Consider the following 21,282-nt stretch of genomic DNA (forward strand, 5'->3'; position numbering starts at 1 on the left):
CTTAATAAAATAAAACACGTTGGATTCATTGCTCATCTTGACACGTACTTATCATGCATGTGTATTGTACTGCTACTAGTGATGGCACGTGTCCGTTGACCGTGTGACTCATGACTCATGACTCGGTCACGCAAACGTGAGACACCTACAAATACGTAGAGTATGGGATGCTGTAGCCCGAATATTTTATTAATTATTATTGTTATTATTATTATTATTATTATTATTTTTGGAAACGAAGTCCAAAGGGTTTGAAAAGCACGAGCAGGGCGCCATCATCCTGGCCGGATCCTGCCGTTCAGCCCAACGAACCAGGGCCCCACCAGAGACCCACATGTCATCGCCACGTGGCAAACGGCCGTGATGGCGCCGTGAGTACCTTGTGACGGTTCCGTCTTTCGTTTTCTTCGGGTCCAGAAGACTTAACAACCAGCATTTGAAATCTAACGTAGGCCCTTTCATTTCATATTCCTCTCCCACTGCCATCCTCACTCTCTTGCATTAAAGAAGCCTACACAGTTTTTTTGAAAGCTGATCATTCACACATTCCACGAGAACCTTGCTTCTGATTGAGCTCCGATCCATCACGCTTTTTGAATTCCTTTGTTCTTCAGATTCAGGTAACCAATCCTTCTCTGATTCCCAGCTCACTGAGCACAGTCTTCGATCTCTGTGTTTGTTCTTGAATGCTGCATTAAAAGATTATAGTTCATGTAAATTAAGCTTACTTTTCCTTTCAACAATCTGTGTTTCTTTACGGTTTTCGTCTCCGTTAAGATCATCAAAGTCAGAAAGCTGTTTCCTCTCGGATTTCACCTCCTGAATGTTTCGTTAAAATCATCCAGTTTATGTTAATCATTTTCCTCTTTCTTTTAAAGATTCTTATTTTTCTCGTAATTTCAATGTCTGGTTACAGAATTTAAGCATTCCCACATCAAGTAGTGCCCTTGTCTATCAGACAAACTCGATCAAAGTTTTCTCTCTGTTTCGTCTGTATTATGAAATCCGGATCATAATCACCGGATTATTCACAGAATTTCTTCACGTTTTTAGTCTCTTTCTGTTAATTTGAAGAATTTGCTTGGAATTCTGGTTGCAGAGTGAAATCGTATTTGTATGTTTGTTTTCTGGGAAAGCTGAAGAAGAAAAAAGATGCCGCAAGAGAGCAACGGTAACTCATTCTTCACGTCGCCTTCAAAGAGAGGATTGAAAGCATTAGTCTCTAACTCTATCAGTAACGAGGCTTCATTCGTCGTCACTGAGGAGATCATCAACGATCGGGAATTAGCTCAGAGGAAAGCAGAGGAAGCAGGTACGTAATATTAATAAGACTGGTACTGATCTGATACACCCTGTTTTTACATATTTTTATTGCCTTGAAGCAGAGTTACACTAACAACCCATCACCAACTGCTTCATCTGAAAATAAATTGCACAGGTGTTAAATGCAACAGTTTGATTTTTAGTTGTTTTTTTGGCCCCTTCTCACATTAAAATTTATCTGTTTGAGGATATCTGAACCTGTGCTGGTTTAATTTTAGGTATAGTGGTTTTGATTTTACTTTAGTGGTTTAATAGTTTAATTCCAGGTATAGCCAAAAACATTTATCATAATTTTTTGATAAGCTTTTCTTTTCTTTTTTTTTAATAAGCAAAATTATATCATGGTTTACATTTAATCTTACATTCAATCTAACTAGCGTCATCCATTGGGGGAAAAAAGCTAGTATCATGTCGGATAGTAGGATATAAAATCTTGAAAATAACTGGAATTGATTTTCAACTAAATTCACACCTTACATGGTGCTTCGATATTTGCGAGGTTATGTACTTTTTTCTTAATTCTTTTAAACTTGAGATATCTCTCTCTCTCTCTCTCTCTCCCCTTCTTCTTCTTTTGTTTTTTTAAGAAAAAGAAGGGGTATGACTGTAAGACTATATTCTAAATAAACTTTAAAAAGCGAAAATCAAATGGTACCGTGGCACTTTAGGCGGTGGTTGCGTTACAGGGCCGATATATATATATATATATATTTTGTGATTTTGTTTATTTCTTACCTTTTGGTTTCATTGTCTTCTTGGGTCAACCCAGTTATTAGAAGACAGATAGCTTGCTTTACTTAACAAAAAGCAGAGATTAAAGAAACAAAAAAGTAGTAATTTAGCGTTACTTACGAAACAAACAGTTCAATGTGGGAATAAATCTCCCAAGGGAAACAAAAAAAGAAATAGAAAACAGAAAAATATAGTAACAGGTAAGAGGTATTGAGAAAAGAAAAAGAATTGAAGAAGGGATGGAAAAGATGGTGAAGCACGTAATGATGAAGCGCAGGAAGCGGGGCATGTGGTGGCAAAAACGGCTTTAAGGAATGGGTCCAAAAATTTGATTATCTTCGCCGAAAGAATTCTTAACTCTAACCATTGGGATCTTTAATTATAGCTAATCTTCTTTAACTTTAATACTGTATCCCTTCTTTTTAACCTGTTGTGATTAGAGTTAAAATGATTAAAAAGAAAAGCATGACAGTAATGATCTTTTCCACTTTCAATTCCAAAGTGGAAAAAATGATCATTTCAACTCAATTAGAATAATTAGTTTGGAACGCGAAAAGTCATGCACACAATATGATTCGAAGCACTTGATGCCATTGTTTACACGAAGTTTTTATCATGCTTGGTTGATATATATATATATACACACACATATATATATATGTACACACACACATATATATATATGTACACACACACATATATATATATGTATATATATATATATGTATTGCATATAAGAAGATTGAAGTAATTTAGGTGTGGCCTTTGTTTACATGAAGTTTCTATATATTATGCTTTTTTTTTTAAAGTATTCTATATATTATGCTTGGTTGATATGCATATGGCACATAAAAAGATTGAAGTAATTTAGGTGTGGCAGGTGAGGAGTTGGGAGGAAGGAAATTTTTTTTTGAGAGGTAGATGGTCTGTTAAAAACATGACAAGGGATTATTTTCTTACTTGGCTTGAATAAATATTCCCATTTTTTTGGAAAAAAAAGAAAACATGACAAGGGATAAGTTATAAGTGCCTTCTCGAGAAAAATTTTGAGAAGTTGTGCTTTTATGATTATGTCCCAAAGATAGACAACAGAGAGAATTAAATACACTTCTTTGTAAGGACTTCTTTTATTCATTTTTGGCCCGAGTTTGATCAGCAGAATGAGTTGCCCGTAGAGGGATGCAAAGTAGGTTAACGAACCCATCTCAATTTGGCGATCCCCCTTGTTAAATTGATTACTTGAGAGGCTTGGGATGTGTATGTGAAGTTATTATAAATTTTTATGTTCTCTAGTAATTATTTATTTACATAAAAATAATACTCTTTCTATCGTAAATTATAAGATATTTTTTAAAAAAAATTAATATTTTAAAGTATAATTTTTTAATAAAAATAAAGTTTTATTAATGATACTTTTTACTTTTTTTATATATTCTCTTCAATATTCTTTTATTAATTAATTGAGTATTAAATGAAGAGTATTTTTAAAAATTTATATTTTTATTTTAAAAAAGTAAGATTCTAAAATATATCTAATGAGCTTTATTAATATGTAAAATTTTATTTAAAAATATTTTATAATTTGAGATGGAGGAAGTATTTTTTATTCCACCATTCAAGATTAATGATAGGGAAAACAGGGAGTTGGGATATTTTTCAGTAAATTTGCAAATTATGAACGCAAGTCATTTCCAGGCCCCTCATCTTACCACCCCGTAATCAAACCAACTTTCAATCACACTCCCAATATGTTGAGCATTTGTTGGAAAAGAACTTTAAGGTCCCACAGAAAACTGGACGTGGTACCAAAATCTTACTTATTTTTGGCCAACTTCGCACTGGCCAAAAAGAAATTTTGAAGTGTCGGGGATAGAATACTGGAATAGACTATCAAATTATATCCCATTTTAAATTGGACAGTATACCTTAGTTTTCCCCAAAAAAAAATAAAAAATAAGAGAGAGTTTAAATTTAAACTTAAAAAGAATTGATGACAAGAAAAACTTGACAAGAATTTATTTAGGATCAAACTTGAATTTATAACAAATTGATTCATAGTTCAAGTAGCAGCCATTCATTACAAAATGGGGAAAAAAAAAAATATTGTGCACACTTTTAAGGATGTCAGGCATTCACATTCATATTATTAGATCTTACTTCTATCCATTTTTAAAAAAGATTTTAATTTAACTAAAAAGCTATGTGAAATTAAACTTGGATTTGATTCACATTTTAGCAGTAGCCATGCATTCCAGCAAAAAAAAAAAATGTACATTAGAAAAACGACTAAACCAATTGATCCAATTGGAATTGATTAAAATAGAAAATTAAGTTGAAATTGTTTTCTTCCCCAACAAAACAGAGTTAGTTAACTTAATTACTGGCTTGATTTTATTTGATTCATGATAAATCTACAATAAATCATTATCCCTACTGGTAATTTGCAACCCCCTTCCAACTCTCCTCAGATATTTCTAAAGAGATAAATTCTTTTTTCAATACTTACTACGATTTTATAATCAATAATCAATAATTAATAGTTGTCTCTAATCTTTTTTTCCCAAAATAATCATATTGATAAAACGGGCAAACCTTTTTCTTCGTTGCTGTCTTGTTGATGTAAGTGGTCTGAAACTGAGTATGATTGCGATTGTATGTGGTAAGCTTCAAGGAGGTATAAAGCAGCAGAATGGCTACGCGAGATGGACCATGTTGCGTCGGCATCTCTCTCCAAAGAGCCCTCTGAAGAAGAGTTCTGCCTTGCATTACGGAATGGCCTCATTCTCTGCAACGTCCTCAACAAAGTCAACCCCGGGGCTGTTCTCAAGGTGCTGCCCCCTCTCTTTTCGGGCTTCTACCGCGTTCTAAGTTAATAGACATGAAAAACACTTTCGTGCACTTTTGATGATGTTTTTCCTTTTCATTTGCATTCTGGGTAATGAATTGGCAACAGGTGGTGGACAATGCTACTCTTGCGGTTCAATCTGCAGAAGGAGCGGCTCAGTCTGCCATTCAGTATTTCGAGAATATGAGAAATTTTCTGGAGGCAGTCAAGGATATGAAGCTATTGACGTTTGAAGCATCGGATTTAGAAAAGGTTAAATTTTGTTCTAATTTTAATTTATGCTAGTGTGGTTTGGCTTTAGCCCTGATCCCCTTCTGTTTATAAACGTAATGAACTTGGAACTACAGGGAGGTTCAATGAGTAAAGTTGTGGATTGCATTCTGTGTTTGAAAGGATATTATGAATGGAAGCTAGCTGGTGGAGTTGGGGAATGGAGGTATGGAGGAACTGTGAGGATTATTTCATTTCCAAAAGGGTCTTCTTCCTCTATAACTGGTAGTGAAGGAACTGATGAATCCCTGGATGAGTCTGAGTCATCACAATATGAACAACTACTAGAATTTCTCCATCTATCTAGTGAGATCTCGATTGAAGAAACTAGAACTTTCAATGCATTGGCATTCCTATTTGATCACTTTGGACTCAGACTCCTTCAAGCTTACGTCAGAGAGACGGATGGGATTGAAGATCTGCCTATGAATTCAATGGTCGGTAAGAGCCTTTCCAGTGTATTGTACTGTTATAGCTTATATTCTAGGGAGAATGACAAGTAAGGGCCTTGTGAGAAAGTTAATGTCAAATTAGGAATTTCAGCATCGAAACATGAGAGAAGGAGTACTGAATTTGGGAATTTTAGTGTTGAAGAAATCCTAATTTGACATTAACTTTCTTCTGGGGTCCTTACTTGTCATTCTCCCTAATATAAATATAATTGTCCATTCTTAATACTTTCAATTACTCTTACAACAAGCAAATAAGCATCTTGAGGACATTGCATTGACCACTAAGCTATACATATGTACTAATATCATATGCATGTAACAAGCCATTTCCTTGAATTATAACAACCATGAATATTTGCTGAGAATACAACAACAACAACGACAACAACAAGCCTTTATCCCACTAGGTGGGGTCGGCTACATGGATTGTAAGACGCCATTGTGCTCTATCATTTATTAAGCTTTTAGAAATATTATTAATTAAGAGATCACGTTCAACAACTTCCAAGAGTGTTCTCTTAGGCCTTCCTCTACCTCTCTTAATCGGACTCAAAGTTATATGTTCCACTCTTCTCACTGGTGCCTCCCTTAGTCTTCTTTGTACATGCCCAAACCATCTCAACCGATTTTCTACCATTTTTTCCTCAATAGGTGCCACCCTCACTTTTTCACGTATGTGCTCATTTCGAATTTTATCTTTACGTGTATGTCCGCACATCCATCGTAACATTCTCATCTCTGCTACTCTAACTTTATGCTCTTGCTGTCCCGTTAGAGCCCAGCATTCACTACTATATAACATTGCCGGTCTGATAGCAGTACGATAAAACTTTCCTTTAAGTTTATTAGGCACCTTACGGTCACAAATAACTCCTTTAGCTTTTCTCCAATTAAACCACCCAGCTTGAATTCTATGTGAAATATCTCCACTGATTTCGCCATCATTTTGGATAATGGCTCCCAAATATCTAAACTTTTCCACTTGAGGTATAATTTGATCTCCCAATTTCACTTCCAAATTATTTTCGAATAGTCCTTTATCAAATTTACAATATAAATATTCCGTCTTACTTCTACTCAGACGAAAACCTTTCGACTCCAATGTCCTCCTCCATAACTCAAGTTTGCAATTAACCTCTTCTCTTGTCTCTGCTATAAGAACTATATCATCCGCGAAGAGCATACATTTCGGGATTTCCTCTTGAATATGTTCCGTCAAAACATTTAAAATCAAGTTGAACAAATAAGGACTCAGAGATGATCCCTGATGTAGCCCAATCTTTATAGGAAAATCCTTTGTTTGACCACTAGGCGTTCTTATACTAGTTTTTACCCCCTCATACATATCATGTATGGCTTTAATATAAGCAATCCGTACTCCCTTTTTTTCCAACGCTTTCCAAAGCACTTCTCTTGGTATACGGTCATAAGCTTTTTCCAAATCAATAAAAACCATGTGTAGATCTTTATTTTTACAACGATACTTTTCCATTAATCCCCTTAGTAGATAAATCGCCTCTGTGGTTGATCTACCTGGCATAAAACCAAATTGATTCTCAGAAATACTTGTCTCCAATCTCAACCTGTGCTCAATTACTTTCTCCCACAATTTCATTGTGTGGCTCATGAGTTTAATCCCTCTATAGTTAGTACAATTCTGAATATCTCCTTTATTTTTATAAATAGGAATTAATGTACTTCTCCTCCACTCATCAGGCATTTTCTTGGACCGTAAAATCACATTAAATAACTTAGTTAACCATCTCACCCCTTCTTCACCTAAACATTTCCACGCTTCGATAGATATACAATCAGGTCCGTTAGCTCTACCATTTGCCATTTTCTTAAGAGCTTCCTTTACCTTCTTATCACGTATTTTTCGATAGAATGACAAATTTTGTTCTCCTTCACCAGTTACTAAATCCTCCAAGTTACTAGATGAATCCTCTCCATCATTGAAAAGTTTAGAAAAATAAGTCTCCCATCTATTTTTAATTTCATCATCTGTAACTAAAATTCTTCCCTCTTCATCCTTAATACACCTTACCTGTTCTAGATCTCTTGATTTTCTTTCCCTACTCTTGGCAATCTTATAAATATTTTGCTCTCCTTCCTTCGTCTCAAGGTTCTTATAAAATTCTTCAAAAGCTTTAGAACGAGCTTCACCCACAGCTCTCTTAGTTTCCTTCTTAGCCATACGGTACCTCTCCCAATTTTCCTCATTGTTACACAAATGTATGGCTTTAAAACAGTTCTTCTTATACTTGATTTTGTCCTGTACACTATTATTCCACCACCAAGACTCCTTATCTCTCGGACCAGGACCTTTCGATTCTCCCAAAACTACTTTTGCAACCTCCCGTATCTTTTTAGCCATATCCTCCCATATGATGTTAGCACTTCCCTGAGAATCCCAAATTCCTTTATCCAAAAGATTTCGCTTGAAAATATCTTGCTTCTCACCTTTTAATTGCCACCACCTAATCCTTGGTGTTACTACTCGAGCCATGCAGCGCGTTACTTACGGGCAACGACCTAGCATTAACATTATAACGTCTATTGTCCATATTCATGATAGATTCAACAAATTTTTACATTGGCTGTTGATGGCCTAACACAACCCTCCTCCTTTACCCGGGCTTGGGACCAGCTATAAACATAGGCGGAGTTGAATATTTGCTGAGAATGACAAATGAAATTATTATGAAGGTTTAATTTCTTATTTCCTTTACAAAAATGAACTTTTGCTATTCTTCTAATTTGCTTTATTCAATATCATTGTTAATAGATGTACACTTTATAGGTAATTGATGCATTGCTCGCCAAGGTAGTCAAAGATTTCTCATCGTTGCTTGTTTCTCAACGCAATCAGGTGATTTAAAGTTTGAATAATTTTGTCAATACTACTTTTATAGAATATCATTGTCCTTTGTTTCTAACCTTCCAATGCCATTTAATCATTCATGTCTTTTTTATATTGCGATATTGCAGCTTGGTTTTTTCTTGAAGAAAATATTGAAAGGTGATATTGGTTGCCTATCAAAAACAGAGTTCATAGAAGCTATCTCATTATATCTCAACCAAAGAAGTAGTTTGGCGTCCAAAGATTTTTCAAAATTCTGCATTTGTGGAGGAAAACTTGACCGCACTCGGAAGGAGAGTAATTATTCTTTTAACCATGCTGAAATAGTTAATGAGCAACAGAAACAACTTGAGGTATGTAATTAACAAATAGAATGCATTGTTCTTGTTGCTTTGATTATATGACTTGTAAGTTTACACTAGCACCCACGCTAAAAGGGCCTTTCTCATGCTTCAGGGGATGAAATACCTTTTTGAAGAGACAAAGATGGAGGTCAAACAAATTCAATCAGAGTGGGAGCAAGAATTGGGCAGGCTTGGTGAGAAACTAAGAAATGGTTTTCATGAGAAACATTTTCCACATTTGTCCCATCCTTTAATTTGATTTTTCTTCCCACAATACTGAGTTAAGTTTGGTGTCCTACTTAGATCATCATATTAAGAGCCTAGAAGTGGCAGCCTCTTCCTACCACAAAGTCTTAGAGGAGAATCGTCAACTCTACAATCAAGTACAAGACCTGAAAGGTGCACAAGAATTTAAAATATTTCTTGTCGGTGAATCTAATGTTACGGTGGATACTGATAACTTTGTTGTCCTATAGGAACTATTAGGGTCTACTGTAGAGTGAGACCCTTCTTACCAGGACAATCAAATGTAAAGTCAACAGTAGATTATATAGGAGAAGGTGGAAATATCATGATTGTTAACCCCCTTAAGCAGGGCAAAGATGCAAGAAGAGTGTTTCAATTCAATAAGGTCTTTGCAACAAATGTCACACAAGGTATAATTTTTTTACATGTTATTGATTAATTGCAATTGCTTTAGTATTACCTTATGCTCTGTTTTGTATTAGTATGTTTAAATAGCTCTTAGTCTGCTCTGTGTAATGATTTAATTATCTTTTTCCTCTTTTATTTTTCTAGTGGCAATGAGAGAGAAAAAAATTAATTTGTATGTTTTGCTTTTATATTCCAATTGTTGCATCGTGTTATCGTGCTGTGTAATAAAACAAATGTGATCGATCTATAGAAATATATAAATAATACTATTTTGTTTTTAAGAGTTAATATCCTTTTAGTTCATATTCAAAGTAATTAATGATGATTTCATTATCATGTGCAGAACAAATATATGCTGACACGCAACCACTGGTCAGGTCTGTTTTAGATGGTTATAATGTATGCATCTTTGCATATGGACAAACTGGCTCTGGGAAGACCTACACAATGGTAATTTCACATTGCACATGCATAGTAGTTGTGGAATATTAGAACTTACACTATGTTACCTTGTAGATTTAATTTATTTGGTATTTTGTGTAGCGTGTTATTCTTAAGTACTTGTTAATCATTATAGCATGAGATGAAAGAATCTGAATATGTATTTTTTTCAATAATAAATTTTTTGTAGGGTTCATCCTTGTATTATTTGTAAAAATACGTTTTTCTTTTTAGTTAATTTATTTATGGTAACTTGTAAGTAACTATTCAAACTATTATGTAGCTCGTATCTCGGTTTTGAGCCATTTCCTACTAAAAAGAGTACATGTTGGAAACAATATCAAACACTCACAAATGAATATTCCTCTGAAACTTTACAACCCATGAACAATTGTTAATTAAATATTATGCTCTTCATCGACCTTAAGAGAAATAGTTATCCATTTGATCAAACTTGAAACCCACGCCAAAAGGATGGCATCATTGAAGGTTACAGAATTTTTTTCGAGTTGGACATTCATTATTATTTCATCATTTATTATGTGTGGTATTAACGTGATTTTATGCTTTTATAGAGTGGCCCAGATTTAACGACGGAAGAGACATGGGGAGTAAATTATAGAGCGTTGCGTGACTTATTCCAGATATCAAAGGAAAGGTTGAATGCTATAAAATATGATGTTGGCGTACAGATGATTGAAATATACAATGAACAAGTGAGAGATTTATTAGTTAGTGATGGCTCTAATAGAAGATATCCTTTTACTACTTGCTTTTTCCTATAACATCATCATATTTCCTTGCTTCTGTGTGAAACTCTTAATTTTTGTACAGAGGTTGGTTGTAGCATTTATTTGTTAGTTGTTTCATTTCCTTAACAAGGTTTACATTAGATATACGAAACAACTCTCAATTGAATGGCCTTAATGTGCCTGATGCATGTTTAGTTCCAGTTAATTGTACTGAAGATGTTCTTGATTTGATGAGGATTGGTCAGAAGAATCGTGCAGTGGGTGCTACCGCTCTAAATGAGCGAAGCAGCCGTTCTCATTGGTAAACTTCCTCTTCATTGACTTAGTTGGCCTCTCCATTTGTTCTATAGCTATATAATGAGACAATTTGGCCACCCTGTTGCAGCATTTTGACAATTCATGTTCGAGGAAGAGAGCTAGTTTCCAACTCCATTCTTAAAGGTTGTCTCCATCTCGTTGATTTGGCTGGAAGCGAAAGGGTTGACAAATCTGAGGCTGTTGGAGAAAGACTGAAGGAAGCGCAACATATAAATCGATCTCTATCTGCACTGGGAGATGTTATATCTGCCTTGGCACAAAAAAGTCCACATATTCCTTACAGGAATAGCAAGCTCACACAAGTACTACAAGATTCTTTAGGTAATAGATGTAGGCTTCTCATGGAGGATCCCATCCCTCATCCTCTCTCTTTTACTTCAGTGCAAATTGCTCATGACAATAGGTGATAAGGGCATTTAGAATGGGAGTGATTTCAAATTTCAATTTCAAAAGTCAAATTATGCAATAGATTTCATCATTGCATCATATTTTTTGGGGGAAAATCTGGCCAATGAATGATTTGTAGTTTAAAATGAAGATATAATTGCATTTCTTTTGTCTTTGGTAATAACTTGTTTCATTGAATTTCCATAAAATTATCTTAGTCTTTGCTCTATTTCTGTTGTTTTTATCAAATTTCATTTCAATAGGTGGGCATGCCAAAACTTTGATGTTTGTTCATATAAATCCTGAACAAAATGCTCTTGGGGAGACAATTAGCACGCTCAAGTTTGCTGAGAGGGTGGCATCCATTGAACTTGGCGCTGCCCAGTCTCATAAGGAAACTGGTGAAATTAAAGAGCTCAAAGAAGTGGTTCGTTTGCTAGTCACTTGTGATGCAATTTTAGATTCAACGCTTGTTAGAATTGTTGAGAACTGGGTTTTCTGTTTTTAACTAGATATCGAACCTCAAGTTGGCATTGGAGAGGAAGGAGGCTGAACTGGAGCAATGGAGAGCTGGGAATGCTCGAAACATTGTAGAATCTCAGAAACCAAGGGCAGTTTCCCCTTTTCGCCTTCCCAAAATCGGAGTCAATGCCAGTGTGAAGTCGGAATCTTGCCAGCGACTGACTGATGATAAAATTTCTGAAGTACTTAAATGCAATATTATAACACTTTTACCATAAACTTGGTTTAACAAGTTACTTGTAAACTGTGCTTTGATTAATTCTCCTTTGCATTCTCTCATATAATTCAATCTGAAACTTCATTTTCAGGCTAGAAGTTGTTCTTCAGGAAAGCAAAGAAGGTCAAGATATCCCTCATCATTCATGGACAAAGAGTCCATTCCAAGAATGCCTCATCTGCCTGAAGAAAAAATAGCAAACTCAGGGAAAGGAAGATCACCATCTCCTCCTATCAGGAGATCAATATCCACAGATAGAGGCTCTGTCATTAAAAGCAAGGTCAGAACTGACACAGCAGATAACCAGCCAATATTGAAACATCCATTTCCAGCTCGAGTACCGGTAAACAAATCTATTTCCCCATTGCCTATGGCCACAAGCACTGACATTAACTCGAGGGTGAATATGAGTTTTCATGAGCTGGTGAAACAAGATAACATTTCTGAAGCTCTCTTCAACCTCCAGAAGGTCAGCTCCAGGAAAGTTCATCATGAACAAGAAGAGGAACAATTTAAACAAGCACTAACTGCAGTAAGACAAGGAGGTATAAGAAAGAGCAAAGCTGAGGGGAAGGCCAAGGCCAAGCATCAGCATCCCCAGCAACTTCCTTTTAGGATTCAAAAATCTGATCTGATACCTGTGCCGATCCCTGACATGGACCTTGCTGATGAAAAGGCATTGGAGGCACCTAGAAAGAGTGATTACTCCGAGCCGGAAAATGATCTTGGCTTAATTGATTCCCCAGTCCATGCTGCACTAAACCTTAAGAAGATACGTCAAAATTTCCCAAGAAATTCTCAGAACCTTAAACCCAGGTATGCCCGACAGATTTCAATTAACAATATGGCTTTTGAATTATTAGCCTAATGTTAACTAGAGCTTTCTTAAACTAATGAGTTCACTTTTTCCTAAAATTAACATATTTATTACATGTTTGTCCCCTGCAACTCCAAGTCCTCTGCAGTAAGTTATCTTACAGCGCATAGTCCTGCGAGGAAGAGAGAGAAAAAATTGGGACGTGTGTAATTTAATAAAATGAGCTCCATATTAAACTTTAGGAATTACGTATATATTAGGCTTGTCTTTCTATCAAATCTTGGTAAGACTTAACTAACCTTCTATTCATTCTATAGTTAATCAAAATGGGACTTTTCAATATGTAATATTCCTTCTACTGCATTTTCTTTGTCTGGGCTTGTATTTCTTTTGAGTCTCAGAGGCCTTAGATCCACAATCTTCATTTTTTTGTGCTATCTCCTTTTTTCTCTTCTTTGTTTGTCCTACTCTCTGTTTCTTTTGTGTCCCACAGCAAATGGCTCTAATGCCATATTAAACTTTGCGGAATTAGATATATATATATATATATATATATTAGGTTTGTCTTTCCATTAAAATAGCTTAAACCAACTTGGTAGAACTTACCTCAAGGTTATATACCTCCAATTCATTCTTTAATTAATGTGGAACTCTTTAATACATTCTAATACCTCATACACCTCATTTTTGGTGTAAATCTCTTTCTTACTACATTACAGCACCCTTGCAATCTGTAGAAGATCCAAACTTGTCGAGTTGTCGAAAAAAGGCTATTGTGAATTCTTGAGAATGTGACTTTTTCTTAAAAGAAAGGAGAAAAAAACTTTCCTAGAAACTTGACATTTATAGACCATTAGACTTGTAAGATATTGATAATTGGGCATGTATATTATATGCAGAGGAACACTCCAAGCAGGGGAACCTTTATTGGCTAGCAAGGTTGAGAACAAACTGGTAAATGGTTCTGGCAGAAATCTCAAGGAAGGAAGCAATACATCCATGCCTGAATTTGGAAGAAGCAGATCAACCCCTCGTGGAAAATTCCTTTCATCTTGAGAATTTCAGGTTTAAAATGGGACAATCAATTTTTTTCCCTTGATATTTATACTTGTATTTTTTGTACAGTAATTGCTAATTATGCTGGGAGTTTGAGCTCACATAATTTATAGAGGTTTTCAAGATCTCTGAGGCGAGTCTGTGCGACTTTTTATCTGTTCTTGTATTCTCACTCGAGGCCTGAGCATGCTTCTTTGTGATTGAATTGAAATATCTTATATTTAAATTTAAATATCAATATTAATATGTCTCTTGAAACATTCTATGACATTGACAACGTTACTTATAATTTCTAGGGAAACTGACAGCTACAAAACTTGTGAAGGCAATAATCACACTTTTTTTTTTTTTTGGGAGCCAAAAGGCATTAATCAAACTCTCAAATTATTACAATGTTATGCAAATGCTATTGTTTTTATTTGCAGTTAAATAATTATTAAAATAATTAATAGAATGTGATTCATGAATTTAAGTAAATTTAATGGTAAATGTAATGAATGTTACTTACAAATCAATAAAAAGCCAATTGTATGGATAGATAAATTTATGAATTTATGTATTATCACTTAAATTTAAGAAAAGTGATGGGTGAATTTATAAAAATTTAATTATAAATAAATAGATAACTTTGTAGATTTAGGGCTTGTTTGGTTTTTATTTTTAACAATATTTTTTTTGTTTTTAAACACACAAAATTAAAAAAATTGCTTAGACGAATATTTTAAATATAATTGCTTTCAAAAATATTTTTATTTTTTTAAAAAATAAAAATTTAAAAGTTATTTTCATTTTTTTTTGTTTTTAATAGAAACATTAGATTTAATTGTTAAAAGTTACAGTTATCTTGTTCAATATTTATCATAAGCTATTACCATTAATTGCTGGTGATCATTAATATTGATTTTTTAGTTCTAAAATTATTTTTAAATTAATACAACCATACGGATTTTTTTTTGGTTTCATTTTGAATTTTTTTTATAAATTATATCACAAAAATAGTTTTTAAAAACAAAAAATGAGAATAGAAACCAAATAAGTTCTTATACATTACCACTTGTAATTTAGGAATAGTTATAAATTTAAGGAATGTCATTTGTAAAAATAGACATAATGTTAGTCATGAATGAATATGAATAATCTTATTTGTAAATCAATTATACAAGGATGCTCTCATATTTCTGCATATCCATTTACAATTGACCAGCCATAAATTGACAAGTAACTTTTTTAAAATTCACATGTGATGATGTATATAAGATTGTTAAATTCGTGAGTTTAAATAAACTTATAATAAAAATATAAATTTATATTACAAATTTGAATAGTAAACTCATAAGAATTTACCCTATTAATAAATAGCCAATAAAATATGACCATAATTTAATTTAAATATATTAAAAATATAAATCATTAAAATTAAACTCATCTATATTGATAAATTATTATATACAAAACATAAAAATTTTAAAATAGGAGAATTTATCTTTTATATTTTTTTTATTAATATTAGTTTTTGCAGTTTAATTTTTTCTTTCTTTAAATCAGGTCCTATAACTTTTATAAATTGAATTTTTCATAATATATACTTAACTCAAAAAAGAAATTGACAATCTAACAAGTTTAACTAAATTTACATTTAATCCAAATTTAATAATTAATTAACATGATTTTATAAGTTAGAAACATAAAAATAATAAACTTGAAGGTAAATTAACAAGTTTAATTAAATTTGTATTTAATTCAAGTTTATGAATAAATTGATACAATTTTATAAAATAAAAACATAAAAATATTAAATTCAAAGAGTTAACGTGAGAGTTTGACAATTATAAATATATATATTCACAAAACTATTAATCCATTCACAAATAGTTTTGCATAAATTCACAAGTAATCTTTTTTAAATTCACAATTAACCTTTTTTAAATTCATAAATGACTTTCTATTATTATTACTTCAATAATTAGAATTATGGCATTTTAATAATTCAATTTCAATAATCGGATGTCTTCAATTTTCATCAATATCTTTAAAAGATACATAAATTTTTACTACAAATCGTTCATGACGTAAGAGAACTTTACGGTCCTTGTTTAAACATTCGTGTTGCTTTTGATAATTGAACTGCATTAGATGTAACTTAAAATTATTTTGGAAGCTATAATGATTTGGGCCGAAAATAAGTTTTAATAAGTATTCCCTCAGATGCTTTTAGCCATGTTATTAATATTGATATTCCCAACACCCTTACAATCGTATAAAACCCCAACCACACACACACACACACACACACACACACACGCACGCATGTAACACAGCCAGACCAACTGAAAATAAAAATTTAAGAAATCCTCCCCTCACAAAACTGATTTGATTGTTTCAATTTGAACTAAACCGTGCTTTTTATGGGGTTTGAAATTAGCTATATTGCTTACAGCCTATAAATAGTACAATTTTTTTGACGATTATATATATATACAAGGCCTATAGATAACTACAGTCTAAAATTAAAATGACCGAACCTACACAAATAAACCTTTCGTCTAGCCCGCAATTTGGTTTGTTTCGGTTAGCAACAGGAGATAATGTCCACCAGCAAACAAGAAATCAAAGAAAGTGGGTCAAATAATATCTCATTAGAAGTAAGGGTTAAGGTGCACAAATGCTTTAAGAAATTTTTTTTTTCAGGAACTCGTACTCTTAAATTAAGAATGGTGCATAGATATCTATTAACTTTACACACACATATATGTAAATTAACCTCTCCCAATTCGTTAAAATAACATGATGGTCAAAAATTTTTATTCTTAGAACTTAACTGTCAAAATCAAGTAATTGTAATGAATTGGAGAAGGTTGATCTCTTTTATAAAGTTAATGAATACACCATTGTTGCCTTAAATATATTAATAGCCCTCGGAGAAAAAAAATTTCTGAATATTTCTGCACCTTAACCTTAAAAGTGATGGTATGTAGAGAGGAGAAAAACACAGTAATGCAGAATAGTGGGTCAAACCATTGGTCAGGCAATATTCTTTGCAATTAAAAGCTTGTGGCTGAAACGTCAGTGAGTTTTCTTTTCTTCAATAAACTACAACAAACATTGAAATCTCTGAAAATCATTAGATGATGCTTCAAATCAGCTATATTTTCATAACAGTTCAAAAGTTGAACACATGACATATCTTGAGAGACAAATTTACAGGTCAGCTACTACCACATGGACTAAAGAGCATACCTCCCCTCTCATAAACTAAAATGCGTCACCTCCCAAAACATTTCAGTATTGAAGATGTAAGAGCAGATGTCAAAAATTTCATGCCAGCAGATCCGCCAGGGAAATACGATATTGCATAGTACCCAAGTGCCAGAACCTATCATTAATCAATTTCAATATAAGATTGGATGGTTTTAGAGGAAATAATAATATATAAATAAATGCATAAATCTGCATCAACCTATGAGGATATATTTCCACTCCCCAGTGACCTGAACCACTTCATGAGACTGTCAATATCATAACCATAATATATTTCTGACTACCAAGCAGGCAGATACAACATTCTTAAATTCATATCATTCACTCTACTTGATAAAAGCGACGGTCACATTGATGAACATAAAATAAAACTAGAGTAAAAGGATTTATACTACTTTTTTTTTTTAACTTTTTATTTACACCAGAAGGGTTGCTTTACCACCTAAATTAGTTCCAGGTGGTTGGCTTTAAAGCTTTGCACATTTTACATTAACAGTAAATGTGACCAGAAGTTCCGGTTCAGAACTATGGGTGTTGAAACAGACAGAAAAAGGGAACAAGCGCCTGGCTAAGTCTAAAATCTAAAATATAATAAAGGACACAAGAAGGACCTACACAAACATACATATGTACACGTGTCTGAGACAACAAATATTTCACACCTAAAATATGGCTAGTATGGTTATAACATCATTAGAAAGCATCAAACAAATGCCCCAACATCACATTCCAATATATTCATTCTTGAAGTCCAACATATTCAATCTTAAAAGCATTGCATTGAGGTTTTGGAGTATCAACACAAATACCAAATGTCCAATGTGTCATGCAAAAGTAGTTCCTTACTCAAAGTGTCCGTGCTTCATATGAAAAACACAAGGCACAGTCAAAGCAAAAAATATAAGAATAAGCACATTAAGTATGCATGAAACGAATACCTGTATGACAGAGAATAACACAGAGAGAATGTAGCTGTGAAGCACCATTGACACATATATGGTACCAACCATACTGCCTATAAAACCCAATGTGAAAGGGAGCCTCTGAAATGTAGACAAAATGAGAGATCGTGTAAAAATAAAGCATCCAGTGGATGCAATCAAATCAATGAGACTTCTTCTAGAAGACCCAAAAACACAATGAACGAACCATGTCATAACTGGTCGAGAGATCTATTATCAACATGCAATATGTATAAGATAAGAAATAACATTCAAACAACGTACCTCCTTTGATGTCATGTGGGCAAACTGATTCCTTGGACCTTTGAGAACAACGAATGATCCGATAATAAATCCACACCCAAGAGTAAAGCATATGGCAAACTTTTGAGGCATAACCACCATAACAGGAAGGAACAAGGTAAATGCAATGAAAAGAAAGAAAACCCCAGTCGCTAGAAGCAAACCAAAATAAAGGAGAGCTTTCCCCGAAGGTACATTACTAGTGGCAGACTGGAAGTTGCCAGGTATATCTCTCACACCCTTAGAAACCCTACACAATCATATAAGAAATTCCATAACTACTTGAAAACAATTATTTCAGGCAAAACAATTTATTATGATTATTATAAGCAGTTTCCACCCAGCATGTTCGTTTAGAACTATTAAGGCAATTCATTCTCTGATTAGGCTGACAAGAACAGACAGTATTTCCATCTACAATTGGTATGGAAATTTAAATCCATCATGCTAACATGTTTGCACTCTTACATCTTAAAACAATAATAATATGTAGTCTGGAACTCATCAACAACGAATTATGCTCTTAAAGTAATGTTGTGATAGGAGCCCAAAGAGAGAAAGAAATAAAAAGAGAACATTCCAATTTAAATGATTGACTCATCAACAGCCTGGCCAGTATTCTGACAGCAAAACATCTCAAGGGATATTCACATATCGTAGCCATGATCAATTTGAAATTTAAATCATTACAAAAAGAAATAGGGCCCCACCCAAAGCTCTTATGATTACTAGTTATATAAGGGAGACCCTTCTCTAATTTCAGAACCTAAAATCTCTGTTTCTAATAATACCATTCATCAATATGTCAACATTTTTCCACTCTATACCGTCATTCGTGTCACAAATAGATCCATGTTGGAATAGCCATAAATCGGCTACATAACTCACAGACAGCATATCGAATGGTTTTTATGCACATATCACTTTATTTTCTGAACCTAATATGCATGTCACTTTGTTTCTAACAAATTCATTCTTCAACACATCAAGTGTCAAGATTTTAATACTTTGGCACATTCTTGTACCCATCACAAATTGATTCATCTTTGAAATAAACATAAATCAGCTTCATATGTCAAACAGCTCATGGAATGGTTTTCCAATCATACGATAAACACTTCCCACAAGTAAAATTTATACATTGACTAGAAATAAGGACTTCAATAGAAATTGAAAATACAAAATATTTGAGCACAAGGCTGCCATGTAGCTTTCATATTGGTTTTTCTACATAATAACTAAGGAGATTAAGCCGGTCTAACTGATCCAAATTCCAACCAATGAGCCTAAGTTACTCCTTGCCAATAAATATAGAACACGACAAGGGGAATGGTTAAGGATCAAAAGACCCATGCACTATCTTCACAGCTAATATGAAGCATCTTGATAACAGGGTGTAAAGATTGGTCATCAAGGGTCAGCTCAAGTGGTTGGGGACTTGGGGAGGCAAGGATTCAAATAGAGTTCCTAGAGCTTAATTCACCGCATGAAGAGGAAATATAAGAATTTGAAAATATGAAGCCAATTCAGCCTCTGCCACTACTTACAACACATGCATCTCAATGTTTTCATACTTCCTAAGCTCAAATTTAGATAACTTCTCTTGACATCCCAAATTATATTAACATATATGTGAAGAAAATAAAAGTTTAACTTCTAGCTTCATGAATATCTTTCTATCACAAAAATTTCAGATCTTCTTTTTCTAATACTCCCATTGTACTACCTATCAAAATCCAATAGAGTTAAGGAACAAGTTTTGTTCTCTGCAAATAAGAATGAGCGCTAAGAATATCCATCGGAAGGATAAGAAAAAACTAAACAAGCTCTAATAATTATTTCAAATCCAATTAATTGCATAAATTACCACTGATCCCTACGATCTCTTTACTGCCTGCACCACTTAAAAATCAGCAGATCATACCAAAAAAATCGGTCAATTACGCATTCTTATTGAGCTGCAATCTTAATAATCATGCATATTATCCAAAGGCAGTCGCAGATCAGCGAAATTCAAGAACCCATCACATAGCCAACTCCAGAAAGCATAATAACCAACAAGATATCATAACCAGACTGAGCTAAATCTAAAGAGATACGAGTAAGGAGTAGCAAGGATGGCTTACACGTTGAAGGTACCCGTCACTGTGTCGTTGGCAGACCTTACGGCAGCTTCGATGTCAAAACCAAAAGCGGAATCAGAGTTTTCCTCCATAGATTGCGATGATGCGTACGAATTCCAATCGGCCAGCAGAGAAGACGAGGGTTTCTGGCTGTTGTCACCGTCAGTGGCTTGTGAGAACCATCCCTGCGCCATTTTCTGCATCTTCGATTTTTGCTTTCGCGGAACCCAAACCTCAGTTCAGATACTAGATCAAGAACAATATGATAGAAAATCAAGAATGCAACTTTGCTTTGTTTGATTCAGAGAAGGGATGATTAGCATGGGGTTTACGAGTCTGTGACTACTCTTACAAGTCTATCGATAGTAAAGGCTGCAGATTAACGAAATGAATGGACGTGTGAATCTGCAAAGCGGTTCGAAGAAATCGCTTCTGCTTCACTACAAAATTTAGCCAAATTACCGCTTTTGCTCATATATTTAGCCAAAATAGAAAGAATCATTTTGTTTCGGAGGTTATATGATGTATGTCCCTTGACTTTAAAATTTATAACATTTTTATAAAATTTAATATGTTTTCAAACTACTTACTCTTTAAACCATTCTAATTATGACTTGTCTTTAAAATAGTAAAACTTAATAAATTGGTTTCATAAAGTTGCTAA

General features: G+C 33.8%; 2 protein-coding genes across 2 annotated transcripts; one reads left to right on the forward strand and one right to left on the reverse strand.

Moving 5' to 3' along the window:
* Positions 1–463: 463 nt before the first annotated feature.
* LOC129301887 (kinesin-like protein KIN-14F) lies at positions 464–14,251 on the forward strand. Its single transcript, XM_054940510.1, has 18 exons — positions 464–620; positions 1,100–1,312; positions 4,720–4,883; positions 5,009–5,152; positions 5,248–5,607; positions 8,426–8,494; positions 8,614–8,838; positions 8,942–9,023; positions 9,133–9,228; positions 9,306–9,485; positions 9,827–9,933; positions 10,500–10,693; positions 10,795–10,977; positions 11,062–11,315; positions 11,645–11,808; positions 11,894–12,085; positions 12,212–12,936; positions 13,837–14,251. Exons 2-18 carry the CDS (start codon positions 1,153–1,155, stop codon positions 13,991–13,993), a joined length of 3,456 nt encoding a protein of 1,151 aa, XP_054796485.1. The 5' UTR covers positions 464–620; positions 1,100–1,152; the 3' UTR covers positions 13,994–14,251.
* Positions 14,252–16,995: 2,744 nt separating this feature from the next.
* LOC129301886 (protein transport protein SFT2-like) lies at positions 16,996–21,054 on the reverse strand. Its single transcript, XM_054940509.1, has 4 exons — positions 20,622–21,054; positions 18,478–18,745; positions 18,190–18,294; positions 16,996–17,366 (listed from the first exon to the last, which is right to left on the reverse strand). The coding sequence occupies exons 1-4, from the start codon at positions 20,819–20,821 to the stop codon at positions 17,256–17,258; spliced, it is 684 nt and encodes a 227-aa protein (XP_054796484.1). The 5' UTR covers positions 20,822–21,054; the 3' UTR covers positions 16,996–17,255.
* Between the last annotated feature and the right edge of the window lie 228 nt (positions 21,055–21,282).

This window comes from Prosopis cineraria, unplaced genomic scaffold (genome assembly GCF_029017545.1).
Source record: "Prosopis cineraria cultivar Desert tree isolate PC_DT_omini unplaced genomic scaffold, ASM2901754v1 PC2, whole genome shotgun sequence".
Taxonomy (NCBI): domain Eukaryota; kingdom Viridiplantae; phylum Streptophyta; class Magnoliopsida; order Fabales; family Fabaceae; genus Prosopis; species Prosopis cineraria.